Source organism: Hipposideros armiger, unplaced genomic scaffold (genome assembly GCF_001890085.2).
Source record: "Hipposideros armiger isolate ML-2016 unplaced genomic scaffold, ASM189008v1 scaffold_162, whole genome shotgun sequence".
NCBI classification, from domain to species: Eukaryota; Metazoa; Chordata; class Mammalia; order Chiroptera; family Hipposideridae; genus Hipposideros; species Hipposideros armiger.
The window spans coordinates 559,679-579,311 of NW_017731512.1; the positions used below are offsets into that span (position 1 = coordinate 559,679).

At 38.7% G+C, this 19,633-nt stretch overlaps 1 protein-coding gene across 8 annotated transcripts in view; it reads left to right on the forward strand.

Moving 5' to 3' along the window:
- FILIP1 (filamin A interacting protein 1) overlaps positions 1 to 19,633 on the forward strand; it is a 199,021-nt gene that overhangs the window by 124,988 nt on the left and 54,400 nt on the right. For 7 of the 8 annotated variants that reach the window (XM_019651595.1, XM_019651593.1, XM_019651597.1 and 4 more), the window contains exons 3-4: positions 4,768 to 4,941; positions 13,664 to 13,842. In XM_019651595.1, the coding sequence (XP_019507140.1) occupies positions 4,768 to 4,941; positions 13,664 to 13,842 (353 nt within the window). Of the gene's footprint in view, positions 1 to 4,588; positions 4,671 to 4,767; positions 4,942 to 13,663; positions 13,843 to 19,633 lie in introns of those variants that run through there. The other variant, XM_019651598.1, reaches the window with a different exon arrangement.

The window sequence follows — 19,633 nt, forward strand, 5'->3', positions numbered from 1 at the left end:
GGCCAGCAGCCAGCGTGAGCGGCCAGCAGCCGCAGTGAGCGGCCGTCCAGAAGCTGGCGACTGATCTGCCTCGCCAGAGAAGAGCGCAATGATGGTGCCGACTTGGGCCGGTGGGGCAATGTCCTCCACGACTAGACTGAGGAACAAAACGACAGCAACTTGTCTGTTCCCCTTACTCCCAATTCCCCAGCGCTGTTATCCCCCAATTCCCCAATAAAAAATCTTAAAAAAAAAAAGATGAAAAAGAGACAGTAGTTTGTTATTGAGATAGTCTTCCATTGTTGCCATTTTTTCACTTTCAAATGCAATTCTAAATTTTTTCTTCTATCATTCTATAAATCACTAAATTCACATTCTTGTATTTCTTCTATTAAGACAACTTTTTTCCTTCGGTTTTGGCCCAAATGAAAGGTTGACCTCAGGTGGGAGGTTGACGTCAACTTAGAAGTACGGCAATGACACCTCTCTAAGAACAACAAAAGCAAATGCACTTGAAGATGAGAAATGCATTGAAATGGGGAAGTTAGATGGGATAATGCCAAGGATTTGTATTTAGTATGGTCGCCAGGTCTCTCAACTGATTAGTGTGGAACAGTGCTGTCAACTCTGGAATCACCTGAGGAGCTTTAAAAAAGTACTTACGTCTGATTCGTTCTCCTAAAGGTTTGAATGTAACTGGTCTGGGCTGGCCTGGGCATTGGGATTTTTTTTAAGTTCTCCAGGTGATTCCAATGCAGTCAGGTTTGAGAAACATTATTTTAGAAGATGCTATATGTATTCACCTGTGTGAGATGAACTTAGGGAACGCTTCCTGCCTGAGACCAATAACAATCAACATACCTTAGCCTCCTTCAGTATAGAGCTACGGTCGGTATACAAGCCACAGTTGTGCCTTGCACAAAGGCGCCTGGCAGAGGCACTGGATAGGAGCTGAAATACAGCCCACTTTTTTTTTTATTAGTTTCAGGTGTACAAAACAATGTACTAGTTAGACATTTACACCCCTCAAAATGATAACCCCCTTCTCCCAATCTGCTACCCCTCTGATATCGTATATAGCTGTTACAATTCCATTGATTCTATTCCCTATGCTGTGCTCCATATGCCATGACTATGTATATATTTAATTATAGTTGACATTCAATATTATTCAGTTTCAGCTTTAGGTTTACAGCGCAGTGGTCAGGCATCTACACCATCCATGAAGTGGTCCCCCTAATAAGACAAGTGCTTATCTGACCCCCTACAAAATCTTTACAGCATTATTGAGTATATTCCCCAAACTGTCTTTCATATCCCTGTGACAATATTGTGACTACTAATTTGTAATTTCTAATTCCTTTACCTTCTCCCCCATCCCTACTCCTCTCTTATCTAGCAACCCTCAGGGTTTTTTTCCCCTGTATCTCTGCATCTGTTTCTGTTTTATTTGTTCCTGTTCTTTAGATTCCATATATAAGTGAGATCATATGGTATTTGTCTTTCTCTGTCTGACTTATTTCACCTAGCATAATATTCTCTAGGTCCATTCCTGTTGCAAATGGGAAGATTTCATTTCTTCTTTATGGTCGAGTAATACTCCATTGTATAAATGTACCACAGTTTCTTTATTCAATCGTCTATCGATGGGCATTTTGGTTGTTTCCATATTTTAGCTATTGTGAATAGCGCTGCAATAAACATAGGGGTGCACATATTTTTTTTAAATTAGTTTCGGATTTCTTTGGATAGACACCCAGGAGTGGAATTGCTGGGTCATAAGGTAGTTCCATTTTTCAATTTTTTGAGGTATCTCCATATAGCTTTCCATAGTGGCTGCACCAATCTGTAATCCCAAGCGTGCACCAGGGTTTCCTTTTCTCCACATCCTCTCTAGCACTTGATGTTTGTTGATTTATTGATGATAGTCATTCTGACCAGGGTGAGGTGGTATCTCATTGTGGTTTTTATTTGCATTTCTCTAATGATTAGTGACGTTGAGTATTTTTTCTTAAGTCTATTGGCCATCTGTATGTCCTCTTTAAAAAATGTCTCTTCATGTCCTCTGCTCATTTTTTAATTGGGTTGTTTGTTTTTTTGGTATTGAGTTGTATGAGACTTTTATAAATTTTGGATATTAACCCCTTATTAGGTGTATCATTGGCAAATATCTTCTCCCATTCAGTAGGATGCTTTTTTGTTTTATTGATAGTTTTCTTTGCTGTGAAAAAACTCTTTAGTTTGATGTAATCCCACATGTTTATCTTTTCTTTTGTTTCCCTTACCCGAGAGGATATATCAGTAAAAACATTACTAAGGGTAATGTCTGGAAATTTGCTTCCTATATTTTCTTCTAGGAGTTTTATGATTTGGGGTCTTAACATTTAAGTCTTTGATCCATTTTGAATTTCTTCTTGTATATGGCATAAGAAGGTGGTCCAACTTCATTTTTTTACATATATCTGTCTGATTTTCCCAGCACCATTTATTAAATAGATTGTCTTTACCCCAACATAAATTTTTGCTTCCATTATCATAGATTAAATGATCATACAGGCATAGATTTATTTCTGGGCTCTCTATTCTGTTCCATTGATCTATGTTTCTGTTTTGATGCCAATACCATGCTGTTTTGATTACTATAGTCTTATGGTATGATTTAATGTTGTCAGATAGCGTGATATCTACCACTTTGTTCTTACTTCTCAAGATTGCTGTGGCTATTTGGGGTCTTTTATGGTTCCATATAAATTTTAGCATTTTATGTTTTAGTTCTGTGAAAAATGTCATTAGTAATTTGATAAGGATTATGTTGAATCTATATATTGCCTAAGGTGGTATGGACATTTTAACTATATTAATTCTTCCTATCTATAAGCATGGTATATGTTTCCATTTATTTGTATCTTCTTTAATTTCTTTCTTCAATATCTTATAATTTTCTGAGTACAGGTGTTTAAATTCCTTGGTTAAATTTATTCCTAAGTATTTTATTGTTTTTGAAGCAATTGTAAATGGGATATTTTCTTAACTTCTCCTTCTGATAGTTTGTTATTGGTGTATACAAATGCAACTGATTTCTGGATATTAATTTTGTATCCTGCTACTTCACTAAATTCATTTATCAGTTTTAATAGCTTTTTGGTGAAATCTTTGGGATTCTATATATATAATATCATGTCATTTGCGTATAATGACAATTTTACTTTCTCCTTTTCAATTTGGATGCCTTTTATTTCTTTTTCTTGTCTGATCGGTATGACTAGAACTTCCAGAACTCTGTTGAATAAAAGTGGTGAAAGTGGGCAAATACAGCCTACTCTTTGCTCACTAGGCAAGCTGCACTCTGACTCAGTGCTATATCTTCTGGTACCTTTTTAAATCTTGTACAAGGCTATTCTGACATTACATCTCTGTCTCTGTCCTTTTACCCTGCATGGAGACTCATTGCCTCTCCATTAAACTATTTTCTGATTTTGACTTTCTCACTAATTCCAAAACACTAGGTTCTTCAAAATTAACATTTTTCATTTTTGTCTTGAAATAAGCATATTGTATGTGGCAGAAACAACATGAGAAAATCTGTAAATTTCAGTCCATTGGTGTTTCTGTAATAAATTAGTCTTTAGCCATCTGGAATTATATTAATCTGAAGACTATGAAAAAACAATAAAAGTGAGAAACTTCAAGAAACACAAACTTTACAATGACCCCAAATTAGGGCTAACTAGTTAGCTCCCATGTTTACAATACCACGATAATGAGCTTGGTTTATAATTTCAAACCCACAGTTAGCATAACACAGGGAAAATCTATTCCGTTGTCATGGACTGAAACTCTGTTGCCAACCATATACATATACATATAGAATAGGCATTCTATAGTACAAGTTGGAATGAAGTGGGGATACTTCATACCCACCACCATTACTGGAGAAAGAAGTTACATTACCAGATGGGAGTACATTTAGCAAATGTTAGCTTTATTACGACTAAAAAGATAATTGCTACTAACCAGTAGAAAATACATCCAGATGTATTTGCATTATGTGATGAGGACCATAGTCAATATGTTATAAAACCGATAATTATATGGTTCTCTCAAGAGCTTCAACAAGATGCTAAAGCTTTGCTAAGAAACCAAAAGAACAACTCTGACCCCACCAAACTGACTCATCTGACTGGCAGTCTGTATGTTAAAGAGGTTAAATTTCACCTTCAGAGTAAATACCTCAAATTGAAAAGCCCAGCCCAGCCCAGCACCACCTGAGTTCCCAGCCATGTGTTTCTGTGCAAAATAAATCACTTGATGGGAAACAGGAAATTACCAATAAAGGCTGTTTTGGTTAATTACACTTGGAGTTATAACTAGAATAGGGAGAGCAGGGTTGTATCTTAAACCAGATTTGAATACCACACTGAGCATAAATAGAAAACTAGAAGACAGTAGTTATATTCATTGTCATTAAAACATTAAATTGTGCACTAAAAGGAAGTAAGTGTCTCAGGAGCAGTCTTGGTAACTCAGAATCATTGCTACTTAGAAAAAGCAATTTTTATGTGGTTAATATTAGCACAAATCCTTTTCTGCCTGCCTGCTTCCTAGCAACCTGAAGCAGAGTATCTGCTTGCCAATCTGCTTTTGGTAAAAAATAACAGAAGACCCAGTGAATTTGCGATAGCCCTGAAGAGGTGGGGGATGTATTCAATAAGCTCCACGCTGATTTTCTAAGCCTGGCATGTGATTTATGTTGTTGACCATCTGACCTTGCTGCCCTTTCTACCACAGGCTAGGGAAGATGTGATCCACATGCTGAAGACAGAGAAAACCAAGCCTGAGGTTCTGGAGGCTCATTACGGGTGTGCGGAGCCAGAGAAAGTGCTGCGGGTCCTGCACAGAGACGCCATCCTAGCCCAGGAGAAATCCATAGGAGAAGATGTCTATGAGAAACCAATTTCAGAGGTAAAAATGCGACACCAGTAATCCCCCTGGAAGGGAGCCTCACAGTGACATCTTTGCATTTTTCCATTTTATATGTTTTAACATTTTCTTTCAAAGGCAACTTTTTAATGATATACTAATATAAAATTAAAGTACAAAGAAATAATTCATGAATTATAGTGGATACATTTCGATGATAAAAATTTTAGAAGCATTTCCTTGAATATACTTAAAGCCCAAAATATATTTCTCATGTGAGTATAATAGCTACATGCTTTTGCAGTCTGTTATTCTTTCATTTCTCTAAGAGATTATGTGTGTAAAAATTTGAAGTGCTTATCAGTTTTAGCATTGAGCTGTCAGGATTATTATCGAACTGGTAACCTAACAGTAAATTGATTTCATTATTGATTTTTATGGTTGTAAAGCCACTGTGTTTGGTATCTTATAGACTCATAATTAAAATGGTCTCATATGAGTAGCTAAAATACAATAATGGTGGAGGCAAAATCCCAGTGAAATGCTTAGGGCAGTTTCTTAAGATAAAATCTGATAGGGCTATATTTAATTGTTTTTATATAAGATTGTATTAGGAACTATTGACTATTGTTATTAATTACCCATGATGTTACATGTTAAAAATACTGTCAAATTGAAGTAGAAGTTGAATGTTGAATTAGGGAACCAGCTGATAAATCTAACCATATTGACTCTTCAGAATTCATGTAAAAAATTTCATAGATGTGAAATTGGTATCATAAATGAAAAAAGAACATGGAAATTAAGAGTCTTAAGGAATTTATTATAATTTAACTTTTAGTCAAGACTTTGTACAACTTAGCTTGACAGATATCAGACAAAATCCGCTTTAAGCAGTATTCACAACAGATTGATGGTCCCATAATTTTATATTTTCTGCAACAAGGATAAACTGGAGCTCTGTTCTCATCTTTTTCTAAAATGTTAAGAGATGATTATATGATAGGATGCATTCAACAGGCTGGATCCACTTGCATGCCTGAGATCCACAGTTACTAGTTGCATGTGGCTTTGGTTAGATCACTTCAGCTCTTTGAGCCTTAATTTCCTTATCTGTCAGGTGGAAGAAATGACAGTGCGAATCTCAAAGAATTGTTCGGGGGATTAAATGAAACAATGCTTATAAACTCTTAACATAGTGTCTGATACATGCTAATTAACAAATAAAAGCTACTGGTATTTGCTGGGATCTGAGGTTGGTAATTGCTCACACCCTTAATTAGTCCCAAACTTGGAGGGATTTGAAAAGTAAAAGAAATATAGAGGTCAAAATATCAGTTTTATGTTATTATCATAACCACCTGGATTGGAGAACTCAGCTTGAATCAATGATATCATTTGGCTTCCTAGTTCTTTTCTCCCAAGTTAGACCTTGGAATGACCGCTCAAGGGAGAGGTTGGTCTGCAGAGCACACACACCCAGAATCACTGCCTCTAGCCCACCTAGTTTTATGGACAGTACACAAATAAAGGAGTTTCTGATCTACCTTCAGAAAGTAGACCTAAACCAAATGCTCCTGCCTCATGGACAGAAGAGCAGAACAGAAAACACCCACCATATGGGTTGTCCTTTTGGAATTGGCTAAGCTGGGCATGCTTCTTGGTTCCTTTCTCCCCTCAACAATTTGAAGAGTTATCCTTCCCTTGGGGAGGAGTGAGTGAGGAGGTAGAGAAAAGACAGAAGCTACTTTTCCCAATACAGTAAAACCTTGGATTGCGAGTAAGTCGTTTTGTGAGTGTTCTGTAAGACAAGCAAACATTCTATTAGGTTAGTGCAAATGTAATAATACATTTTTAACTTGGTAAACGAGCAATGTCTTGCAATACAAGTAGTTTGTTTCCAGAATGAATTATGCTTGCAAACCGAAGTATTACTGTACTGCCAAAATGGTGAAGTCCTGCTTTGTGAGAGAAATGGAATGCAAGAAAGAGAAAATTTATTTTCCTCCATCTATAGACTTTTGTTCTCTTAATCCTTTGGGCTTAACAATCAAGTTCATGTTATGCAGGAGCAAGAGTCCTGCTTTCAACGTCATGAGGCAAAAATCCCAAAACACAATGGTTGCATTAGTCTCCTGGGATCATGAGTAGATAGTCTAGATCTTCTTCCTAGAAACCATGCTACACCTTACGCTAAAAAATTATTGTTCATTCAAATATCCATACCAAATTAGGCCCGATAGGCTATTTAAAAGAACTCACCAGAGATTAAGCAGTGAAGCCAATATTGTGAACTCCCCCTCACATGCCAAATATCTGGGGAGAAATTAAGCAGCAAATATTAAATCTTCCTGAGCATCCTTGTAAATTAAAGTCTGGGATATCAGAATTCTTCAGCAAAATTCCAAAGAAAGTAAGGTTTCAGTTTCTTTCCTTCCCAAATTCTTATTCTTAGCTTTAGCCTGTGGGATCTTAAGTATTTTGAAAGTTGAATTATTATATCCTGAGATCCCTCTAGTCTACTTTTTTTTTTCAGAGTCCAAAGAATTATTAGGACACATGCAGTCATCATAGTACCAATCTCACATTCATAAGTTTAAAAAAATGAAAGAAAACTCCGAGCTCCAAGGTCAATTTCTCTCAAGTAAAATGGTGTTCCTTGAACCTAGGACTCAATGCAGACCCATGTTACTCTTCTTACCAAAACCAAAGCAGAGACTTAGGGATTGTCTAAGGGAAAGAGGGTAGATAGAGAAAATCCTCAGCTACAACAGGATTCCATTCAGTCTGGGGCAGTTGTCCACAAGAGACAGAGCCCATTACCATCAAAAGGTTAATAATTATGGGAAATGGCAAACCCTATGTGGGGTGGAGGGTTCTGTTTGCATATACTATCCTTGTCCTCAGTGAGCCACATTTGAATATGTAGCTCTTTTTGTGATGTTTAGGGATTTGAAATTGTGACGTTCTCTGTGCTTAGGCCTTATTTTAGAAGCTCCACTTTTCCACCTGCCTATTTAAAACCTCTTTAATCTTTTTATTTTTTCAGACTGTATGCCCAGGCCCAGGAAACCTATCTCTTACCAGTGGTTTTCCTTATTGTCCCTTTGTTTCAACTGGAGAATCACCCACTCCCCCAGGCAGCCCCTCCTGAAGCCTGTTGCCTTGGGACCTAGTGACGAACATACCTTACTTTGTTGCTGCTGTTCCTCAGAATTTAACCTTTCTCATGTTTGAGCTTTCTAAACCTTGAGTAATTTGTCCTACTTGAAACAACAAAAATATTCTCTTTTGTCACAACCTTTTGTTCAGTAAGAAGGCTCGGCTGAATTTTTTTTTTTTTAATCACATTTGGGCCAGTTTCTTGAAGTGATCTCTTCTTTCTCTATCAGTATTTTATGGATCTTAAAGTTTTTTATTTGTTTACTTCTATTTTTCCTATGCTTTCAGACCCAGACATTTGTTTTCCTTATATTACCTTCCATATTCTATGTTGTATGGGCTTCCTCAGTGAGAGAAGCAAAATCAAGGGATTATGAGTCTGCCAAGAGGATCCTTCATTCAACACAAATCTTACCTACTTTTATGTCCTTGAGTTGGATAATCCTACCTAAGGGGTCTTTTCCCATCATACCACATCCATGTTTGGACTGTATCTGCTGCTGTTCTACCAGAATCCCCTTTTGTTTGTCTCATCTTTCCTTCAAACTCTACATCTCCAAGTTTCTTGAGCATGTTTACTCAGGGCCCATCTAAACAGCTGACACCCTGAAATTCACCTAATAATACTTCAGATATTCTACCCTGATCTTCTCACTTTTTTTTTTTTTAAAAGATTTTTGTTGGGGAATTGGGGGAAGGGGAACAGACAAGTTGCTGTCGTTTTGTTCTTCAGTCTAGTTGTGGAGGANGGATCTGCCTCACCCGGGAAGAGCGCAATGATGGTGCCAACTTGAGCCAGTGAAGCAACGTCCTCCACAACAGTGACTGAAGAACAAAAAGACAGCAACTTGTCTGTTCTCCTCCCCCAATTCCCCAATAAAATCTTTAAAAATAAATAAATAAATAAATAAATAAATAAATAAATAAATAAAAGATAATGCCTATTAATTCGAAAAAACATATGCACCACTATGTTCATTGCAGCACTATTTACAATAGCCAAGACTTGGAAACAACCGAAATGCTCATCGGTAGACGATTGGATTAAGAAACTGTGGTACATTTACACAATGGAGTATTACTCAGCTATAAAGAAGAAGGAAATAGTACCATTTACAATGATATGGATGGAACTAGAGAACATTATGCTAAGTGAAATAAGTCAGTCAGAGAAAGACAAATACCATATGATCTCACTTATACGTGGACTCTAAAAAACTGAATAAAGGAGAAATATAAACAGAAATAGTCTCAGAGACACAGAGGAAAAACTGAGGGTTACTAGTTGGGAGGGGGTGGGGACGAAGGAGAAGGGGAAGGGATGAGACAATACAAATTGGTAACTACAATATAGCCTCAGGGATAGAAAAGACAATCTTGGGAACATAATCAATAATGTTGTAAATATTTTTTAGGGGACAGGTTGGACTCATGTCTGGTCAAGGAGACTACTTCATAGTCGGTGTAGAGGCCTGACCACTACACTGTATATCTGAAGCTGATGTTCAATAATATTGTATGTCAATTACAATTATATATACATATAGTCACGGGATGTGGAGTAGAGTGTGGGAATGGAGTCAATGGAATTGTAATAGATAAGTATGACATTGGGGGTGGGAGGACAGTGGATGGGAGGAGGGGGGTTGTTACTTTGTGAGGGTGAAAAGAATAACTATTGCATTGTTCTGTATACCTGAAACCTAATAAAATTTAAAAAAAAGATAATGCCTTAGGACAACAGGCTATCTGATCATCAAAAATTTCTGATTAATCCAAGGTTATGATATGAATTAATTTACTTTTACTGTTATGGAAACTTTCTGAAATGTATTTAATTTTCGTTAAATTTTATTTATTTTTTATTTTTTAATGTTTTTTAGCTGAGCCATCTTGCCACCTGTGGGCAGCTCAGCTGCAGATCTGCTTGGGCTGGAAATCGAACCAGCAACCCTGTTGCTCAGAGCTCGCACTCTTGAATGAGCTCTTAACACCAACTGAGCCACTTGGCCGCCCCCTCCCCTTTTTTTTNCACTGGCCCTCATATGTGGGATCCAAACCAGGGCCCTCTGGCATCCCAAGCCAGCTCCCAACTATCGCGCCACTCGGCCAGCCCTCTTCTCACATTTTAATTCTTAAATCTGTCTATATGTTACGTAACCACTTTGGATACTGCTGCAGTCTTCAGGAGAAGGGGCCCCAGTTGATCTCATGAAGGACTATCTGCACTTTTAATCATGCTCCTCAAACATTTCCTGGATCCCAACACCCTCTGTGGCTGGGGGAAGTCACATTGCTCTGTTTTCTGTGCTCTCCTGTCTCTGCCTCCTCTGATCACTCACTCTGATTCAACAATGACTACATTTTCTCTCTTTTTGTAGCTCTGTCTTTAAGAGCACGTAGATCCATTTCCCTTTTTTGTAAATCTAGTTTGGTCTTTAAGACCTCATGTTTCCTGTTAAGTAGATTTCTCTCTTCCTAAATTCCTTAATACTTCTCCGGCTAGCCTTCTGCTGATAACAGAGCTAAAATCATTTCCTAAACTATGATCCTGTTGTCTAAAACATACTGCAATGTCTCCCCAACAAAAATCCTTGAACTTCTTCTTTGCCAGCTTGATGCACTAGAATAAGACTTCTAGATACACTTCTTCCTGAGTAAATTTTGGCCTTATGATGACCTCATTCAATTTTATTTCCACTTCCATCCAAGTAGGAGCTATATTTCCAAAGTAATAAGTGCCCATTTCACTTTCACTACTCATTAGTAAAAACTGCTATTCCTCTGTGGTTGAGCCACACTTTATATCCTGAAAACCAAAAACCATGGACACAGTATATATGATGAAAGAATCTACACAACCCATAGTTATGGGAAGTGGTCTTCAGTGTGGACAAGCTACATAGATCCAAGAGGTTAGTCCACCTTAGTTCTCTCCTAGGATATCAATGCCGTCCCAAACAAAATAATGAGAAACAGGGTCTGGCAGAGCTGATCTATTGCTATGTTAATTCTTACATCCAGAGTTTAAAATTGAAAGCTAGATCCTCACACATTAACGCTGACTGCTAAAGAGGAATTTATAGTAATATCTTGGTTTGTGAGCGTAATTAGTTCAGGAAACAAACTACTCATATTGCAAGACATCGCTCGTTTACCAAGTTAAAATGTATTAGAAGTGTTTGCTTGTCTTGCAGAACACTCGCAAACCAAGTTACTTGCAATCCAAGGTTTTACTCTACTATCTCTGCAGTTTAAAGCCTGAGTTTGTAGTTCTGTGTGGAAAATGCAGTGCACACACCAATGGCATCCTTCCTATGGGTTAGATGCAAAGAGGCAGTCTTCCTGATTATGTAGTCAGTTCCGGGGTCAAGCTATGCTAGTGTAGGTGAGGTGAACATTGCCCACAGAGACCCCAGCAACTATAGAAGTGGTCCAGCCACAGGAGTGGAGCTGTGGCAAACAACCAATCTCAAAGGCCCAGACGGAAAGAATGTGTTAAGGCGAAGGCCTACTTCCTGCCCAGGCTGCCCCAGAACACTTAACACCAATGCATGCTGTTTTTTGCTCCAGATGCTCCTACAGTGTCTATCTCTCTGGATATCTCAGTCAATCACCCAATGAATAATGCTGCCATCTCCCCCCTCCAGAGTCCCTTGAATGGATTGAGGGATAACTACAAGAATCTAATAAATGACTTAAAATATTTAGCTTTATTATTGGTATACCTAGATAAATGATCTCACCAGGCTTTCTATACTTTCCCTCCTAGACTTTGGAGAAACCACTTGAGAGAGAGTTTGGGCCTACAGAGCACAATGTACCATCTTACAGTAGGCAGAGTAAAAAATAAGAAATGAAAAGGTTGAACTGCTCATTTTGTTTCCTATCCCAAATACAACCTTCAAATCAGTCACCCTTTTTCCTTAGGGAGGAGTGGGGGAGGGTATGAAGAAACAGGCAGAAGCTGCTCTGCCAAATACTTTGAAAAGGATGGAGAATATTACTTTATCATAAAGGATCAAAAAGGGGAAAGAGTTGTTTCTTCTGTTTCTCATGATGAGAAGAAGGATGATGAGGATAATGATGTTTCAGTGATGCTTGACAAATTCTATAAAATGTCGTGAAAATCACATTTGTAGGAGGATGGGAGAGTTCTTAGGGAGGATATTTTGTAATACGTAGCTATACCAATGAGAAAATCTCTTCTGTAGGCTGTCACTTTAAGATGACAGAAATTTACCAGAACTCATAAAAGTACAATTTGCTGATCTCTGATGATCTTGGATATTATCAGCCACCTGGGCTTCTCCACCAGTTTGTCTGGTCACCTGCCCTTAGACAAGGGATTGGAGATGTAGGCAGAAGACACTGAGAAATATGGGGGCAGTATCTCTGAGAAATATGGGGGCAGTATTTCTTTTATTCTGGGCCCCAGAAATGATCCACTCACAATGAAGTTATGCAACTGTGGAGGGAAACTTGGATCATTCTCATGATTGAAGGACAACTTGGAAAACCCAGGGGAAACAGCTCTGGTACTGATACCCTGTGGTGCTACTCCATTAGGTTTTAGGGAGTTGGTTTTGGGATTGAGAATGGGTTTTAAATTTACCTATTTCAACATATTTAGAGCAGTGGTTCTCAGCTGGGGAAGGGTCAGCAATTTTTCCCAGTAGTGGACTTTTGGCAATGTCTGTAGAGTATTTTGTTACAGCTAGTGGTGGTACTACTGATGGTGGAGGCCAAGGGTGCTGCTAAACATCCTCCAGTGCACAGAACAGCCTCCCAAAATAAAGAATTATATGGCCTAAAATATCAGTAGTGCTGAGTTGAGAAACCCTGTGCTAGAGTTTGAAGAGGAGAGTAGGAAAGGAAACTATTACTATTGTAAAATTTGATCCAATTTAACAAATGTTTAATGAACATTTACTTTGATCCAGGCACTGTGCTGGGCACTAGGGACTAAAAAGATGATTGAGGCATGACCCCTTCAAGATCACATAGCCTGGCCAGAAAATAGGCACAAAGCTCTGTAATAATATTTGATGAGACCTCTTCTAGTCTGAGACATGTGCTCTCTACTACTTTTGAAATCCTCCCTATATTAGCATCTCTTGAAAAAGAGGACTATGGGCCCTTCATATACTTTTCCTAGAAATGCATTTAACCGGAAACACAAAAACAAATTGTGATGATGATAATTACCTCCCAAGGGAGGAGTTTAGTTGCATGTACATGCTGAGCTCTTCGTTGTTCTAAGATGAGGAGGGATGTTATCTTCTTTCTTTCTGAGTAGAGGGCTTTGTGCCATCTCATTAAAACAGTGAAAGGGCTTGTGCTTTTCAAAGTTTAGAAGTTATACCTATGTTCACAGAAAAGGGGCCAGAAGGCCAGTTGTTACTGCAGTTTTGTTCTTGGCTAGTTTATAAAGCCAAGTGACCTAGAGAAAAGGACGGAATGGGGAAAATGGCAGAGAATACCAGACTCCATATTCTCCCCTTCAGGTAACAAATCACATTAGACCAATGTAAACACATTATTTACAGTCATATGCAAATAAAAGAAAACATAAAGATATTTCCCATTTTTGCTTACTCAGCTGGACAGACTTGAGGAAAAACAGAAGGAAACCTACCGGCGCATGCTAGAGCAACTGCTGCTGGCGGAGAAGTGTCACAGGCGCACCGTGTACGAGTTAGAGAACGAGAAGCACAAACACACCGACTACATGAACAAGAGCGATGACTTCACCAACCTGCTGGAGCAGGAGCGGGAGAGGTAATGTGCACACACGCCGCCCGTCACGTCAGGAGGCCTGCAGCCGTCATCTCTGGCCCCCCTGTTGGGGATCAGACTTGCTCCAGTGACACCACAGACGTGTCCAGGGTCTAATTCCCAGTTCTGAATGGTGTGTGACCATAGAGAGTGAGACAGACTTTTACCTGAAAGCATTAATGTGAACACTTAGGGGTTCATGTAAGTAGGGCTCCACATTCCCATTAGGATGTTGAAAGCCATAAAACTATAAAGCTGGAAACAAACCCAGGGAGTTTATCTATGAACTTGATCAATGAAGCACCTGCATTTGAAAAGCCTCTCTACTAATTGCTTCTTATTTCAGATACTCTACTTGTTCTCTTTGGGATTGAAATCCAGGAAGGCAAATTCTTAAACTTAACAATTTTAAATGAATCTTATTCATTCTTAATTCCAGTATAGAACATCTTAATACTAATGATATTTAAAATATTAATATTAATGACTAGAACTACCTGCTTAACTTTCTGAGGGTTGAAAACTCTTAAAACTCAGTGTCAAAAAACAAAAACAAAACAAAACAAAAAAACTCAGTGTGTTGAGCCTTGCGTATCTATCCTCGTAAGCGGTTTTCTCAGACCAGTGATCGCCACGTTTGAAGCAGAGACTCCAAATTGACAAGCTCTGTAATTAACTCTTCTATACTATCCAGTTTTTTTCAGCATCTTCTTTTTAGCTTGTTCTCTTCTTTTTCTCCCATCAGCTGAATGGTGCTATGCCTGTGAATGTCACAGTCTTTGAAACCAATGACATTGAGTCCTGAAGCTTTGAGTTACCAAGCGTGTCTGCTTCTGTGTTTGGGACTTGCAAATTAAGAGCCTCTCAGGGACAGCTTACCCAATCCCAGCTTCTTATCTATTTAGTTACTGAAAAGAGATCTGGTTTACTCAGTTTACTTACCAAAGAATACTATTACAATAAGAGAGCAAATAAAAACATGAAACAGAACAAGTTTGTGTTAAACTTTTAGAAAATTTTGGTAATGTTTACTTACTTATTGGACTTGGCACATCCCTTGGGGAAGCAGAAGTGGAAAAGAGAACAATGGCTGGAGTGTTACATACAAAACCCTCAATTTATGGCTTGTTTAAGCGTGTCTCCTGCTTCTGTAAGCTGTTTATCAGCTTCATGTGTGAATAAATAGATGGTCTAACTTGACATTTTTGGTAACCACTGATAATAAACTCTACCTCCTCAACCTCTGGGAACTTTCCCACTATCAAGCAGTTATTGCAAACAAGGCCCTAATGACAGTATAAATGATGTATTTCTATGACAGACCTTCAGTTAGGGGTCCTGTGCTGGAAGGTGTCAGGTAAAAGAGTAGCAACTTGTCTGATTATTGACTTTTTAAAATCTCTGAAATCAAATAATTGGAAAGGACACCTGTGTTTGTTTTCTGATCACTCTGTAAATTATTTCATGTGTAACCATGTCTTTTCTATAATTTAGCACCTGAGTTAAATGCCTGAGGTGGCACCAGTTCACTTACAGAGTTGTTGGCTTAAATGATGTGGATGGAGACTGTACTTAGCTAGGCTGTTTTCCTAATTTTTGTGTTCTGTGAGAGTAATTGAAATGATAACACATGATGGAGAGCTTTAGAATTCACAAAGTACTTTTACATCAATTATTCAGTGAGCATATCCCGGATGTGTCTATTTACTAACTTTAGGTCAGCTCTAGATGAACTATTCCCATCCCTTGCTCCTTTTTTGTAGTTAATTTTACTAAGACAACTACAACAACCACATCTCCTGAGTGAAGTGCCATGTAGGTTTTTAAAAGTCAGAGTAAAATTAAAATAAAAAATTATCTCAAGGTGCTTTTGATCCACACAACTGGGATATATCACCAAACTTTCATGTTTCAAATAAAAATTCACTAAGAGAACTTTGACTCTCGCTTAAATATCAAACCACTGTAAGGTTTTGAAATAGTATTTTTTGACTCAACAGGTTATACTTTAGTGTTTTATATTTTTCACTGTCAATGTTTTTCCCAGCCCAATCCCCTGTCTGCCCACTTCACTGCAGGCACACCCTGACATACTTGTTAAGCTAAATTAAACACCCCCACCAGGACCCTGGTAACTTAAGTGGGCATCTCTGAATTTCTCTGCGATCTGAGGCATCTACTGTGACTGGCCTGCAGCGTTCCTGGGGCAGTGAAGCCTGGAGGATTTTCTCAAAGGTCAGCCCTGGGATTCCTGCTGCCCTTTGGAAACTGCTCTGCTAAATCTGCTTTGGGTTAAATCCCCCTTTTGAAGTAAGCGGTCGTAATTAGATCTACTTATCGGGCTGGCAGTTTACTGACCCCGGGTCTTTTCAGTGGGCCAAGTCACCAGAGAGCCCCTCCCCATAAGGACCTCAGACTGTGGCCTGGCACCTAGTCCCTCAGGGCTCAGCCAGGGCCCATGCTCTGAGCTGTTCCTGCGTAGGTACCGCGTGGCTGCAGCACCTGCAGGAGAAGCTGAACTGAAGCTAATAAAAACACCAGCATTTCCCAGCACGAGTGGAAGATGTGTAGACTGTACCAAGTCCTTTGTTTGCTTCTTTGTCTTGCACTCCCTTCTCCTTCTCCAGAAAAATCCTTTGTGTGTGAGGGTGGGGTGGGGGTGGGGGGATATGCAAGAATTTTCCCTTTGGAAACATTTACCTTTGTTTCTACTGTGAGCCTGAGTAAAGGAAGGAAGAAAGTGACTTGAGATAAGCCTAAGTGGTTTGATTCTTATAATCACTCAGCTTCTCCCACTGGGTGTGTGATTTTACAGGCTATCCCCACACCAGACAGCAATTTATTTGTTGGTAGCGGGGTGATGGGGGGAGGGATTCAGAGCCAGTAGACTCTACTAAGATGGGTAACATCTAGGCCCCATTCTCTATAATTATCCTGCTCTGTAAGGGGTTCTTACTTCCTCTGTGAAAATGACTAATAAAAGAACCCAGGTATACAGGGTCAGCAGCAGGTGTTGATAAGCAATCGAGATTCAGGTATTTGATGAAACTAGGAATCTGAGGCTCTGAGCATTGCAAAGGACTTCTGAGATCAGCTCTCTCAGTCCCTCATTCTACAGGTAGAGAAATTGAGGCCAGAAAAACTATGTAGCTCTACTAAGATCATAATGCAGGCCACTGGTCTAGCGTTTTTATGCAAATGGATCCCTTGTGCAAAATGGTGTGTTTTATGTGCTCTCTCTCTCTCTCTCTCTCTCTCTCTCTCTCTCTCTCTCTCTCTGTATGTGTGTGTATGTGTGTGTGTGTCTCCCCACCTCTATGCTCTTATGTCTAAACTATGACACAAAGCCTTAAAAGGCAGAATGGTGGATATTGTGAGGATGTGAACACAGAGATTAGGACCAGTGGTGCCTCTAGACTGTTAAGATAGGAGAAGCTTTGAAACAGTATCTGTGGACGAAACAGCCTGGGTACTTGTTTTGGAGTCGAGTTTGACCAGCGTCTACAGTGTTCTACTTTAGTTGCATTCTGTTTGGGCTAGTTATTCTGGGAACCTGATAGTGGTTATGGGAAGGCTAAATACAGCCCCCCTCCAAGCTATCTCCTTGTTATGGCCACTGACCTAGATCATGAAAGTGTGAAAACTCTAGAAACAGAAATTATTTTTCACTTTTCAGTAGTTGTTAAATTTATCTTGCATAAAAATTCCACAAATTAGGTATCTAAAATGGGCAATATATTGTTCTGGGCTAAGTCAACAGACTTTTATCATAATTTACTACCATCATCTACTGCATATTTATTTTTATAAATGGTCATATTCCAAAATTAAAAAGAGGAAATAGCATGAAAAACTGCATTGGCTTGCCTGGCATTGTTAATAATAAACATGAAAATATCCATCATTGTATTAAGATTGGGTAAAGAAAGCTCCCTTTCTAAAGACTATATTCTGTTTGGTCCATATTTTAAGCCAACTTGGTCTTTAAAGGCATAATTCTAAGCACATGAGATCACCTTTAGAGTTTATACTTTATTCCTTGTCTGAACTGCAAGGCTTGTGATTTTAATCTTAAGCTGCACTAGGGCAGCTTCAAGAATGTCAGAATAGAGAGAGCACAGTTACATCAGAAAATGGTCTGCAACCTAAGGAAATATTTGAGGGTGTGTGTGTGTGTGTGTGTGTGTGTGTGTGTGTGTGTGTGTGTGTGTAAATTATGTGGGGGAATGCTGTCTAAATCTATAATTGTAGATATAGATTTTAAAGCTTTTGGATTCTATAGGCTCAGCTGGGACTGCACAAATAATTACATCATCATATAATATTGCAGCAAGCCTTCCAAGTATAAGTTCTTGTTTTCTTTTTAAAGTACAAATCAGCATCTCAGAGAAATCTCAGAAGTTGTGAAGCAGAAATAGCAGGAGTAGGAGCTTGAATGGAGGGGAAGCTTTCAAGCCCCATTTTGGCATTGTTCGTTGAGGTCAACGTGAAAGGGACTGAGCGTTGGCCTGGTGGTCTGTGCCTATGTGGAGTAACTACCAGTCAGAGCAAATGTTTGACACTTGAGAAATATTCTTGGCTCATTTTATAAAAAAAGATTCACATCTGGTTCCCTGGCATAATTTCCTGAAGTTTCTTGGATTTAGATGCCTTATCTCTAAAATATGGCAATACATTTTACTTTTCTCACTGGTAGGTTAGAGAATCACTTTGTAGAAAAAGATTGCTGTTGATGTGTAAATGATCAAGTCTTATCAAGCAGAAAGTAATCAATAGGTGGAGCATATCAGCAGAAAACAACAGAGCCCTTTCTCTGTGTTAGAGCCCTGCTAGATGCTGTTCAATAGCAGTTAGCTTTTATTGACTTCCCCAGTATGCTGGGCACATAGATGTCTTGTTTAATCCATATATACATATATATAATATACATATAATTGCCATCCTTATTTAGGATTTGAGAAAGCAGACAGGTTACGACGTTCCTTCCATCAAGGTCACTTGCCAATTAATTGAAAGAATCAATGTTTGAACTGAGTTTCTCACAGTAAGAAAATAACCTTTTCTATTTACAAGTTCTTATCTTCTGATTAAAATGAATGCCTCATTTCCCAAGTGCATGGGGGGAAGAAAGAATGACTTGGAAATTTGCACAGTAACTTCTTGGACTGCACACCCATTCTCTTGCAGGTTTAGGATTCAAGTTCATGGACCTTAACTTGGTCATAAGATATACCTACCACTTACTATCAGTATCTTACTGACCAAGAAAATTGCTGGGAATACAGTTTTTAAGAAAGGAAGATAATTACAATTCAGAGATTCAATAACAGAAGGAATGTGTTTTATAGTTGATTTTCTGTAAGAACATTAGGATCAAACTATATCTTCCAAATTCTCTTACCCATGCAGTATACAAATCCCACTTCCTACTGGAAAATGTGATTAAAATGGAGAAGGCTAGGTTGTTGGTGTTACCCCTATCACACAGGTTGGGCGTTTGTGTTGGGGATGGGATAGGTGGGGACGATGTAAAAGAAGTGATGTTACATCTTACTTAAAGGGACCAGGCAATCAGTGGCTCAATGACAGCTTCCCAGGGTTGGAAATTCAGAGTCAAAGGAGAATTGATTCTCTTAAAAGACCTAGGATATTAATATATCTACTATCAGTACTGTAGAACTAGGAACATGTCACTCATCCTTAGTCACTCTGTGGATTAAATATGAATGAGCCCATTAAAAAATGCCTTGAGGGGCCGGCCGAGTGGCGCGATGGTTAAGAACTGGCTTGGGAC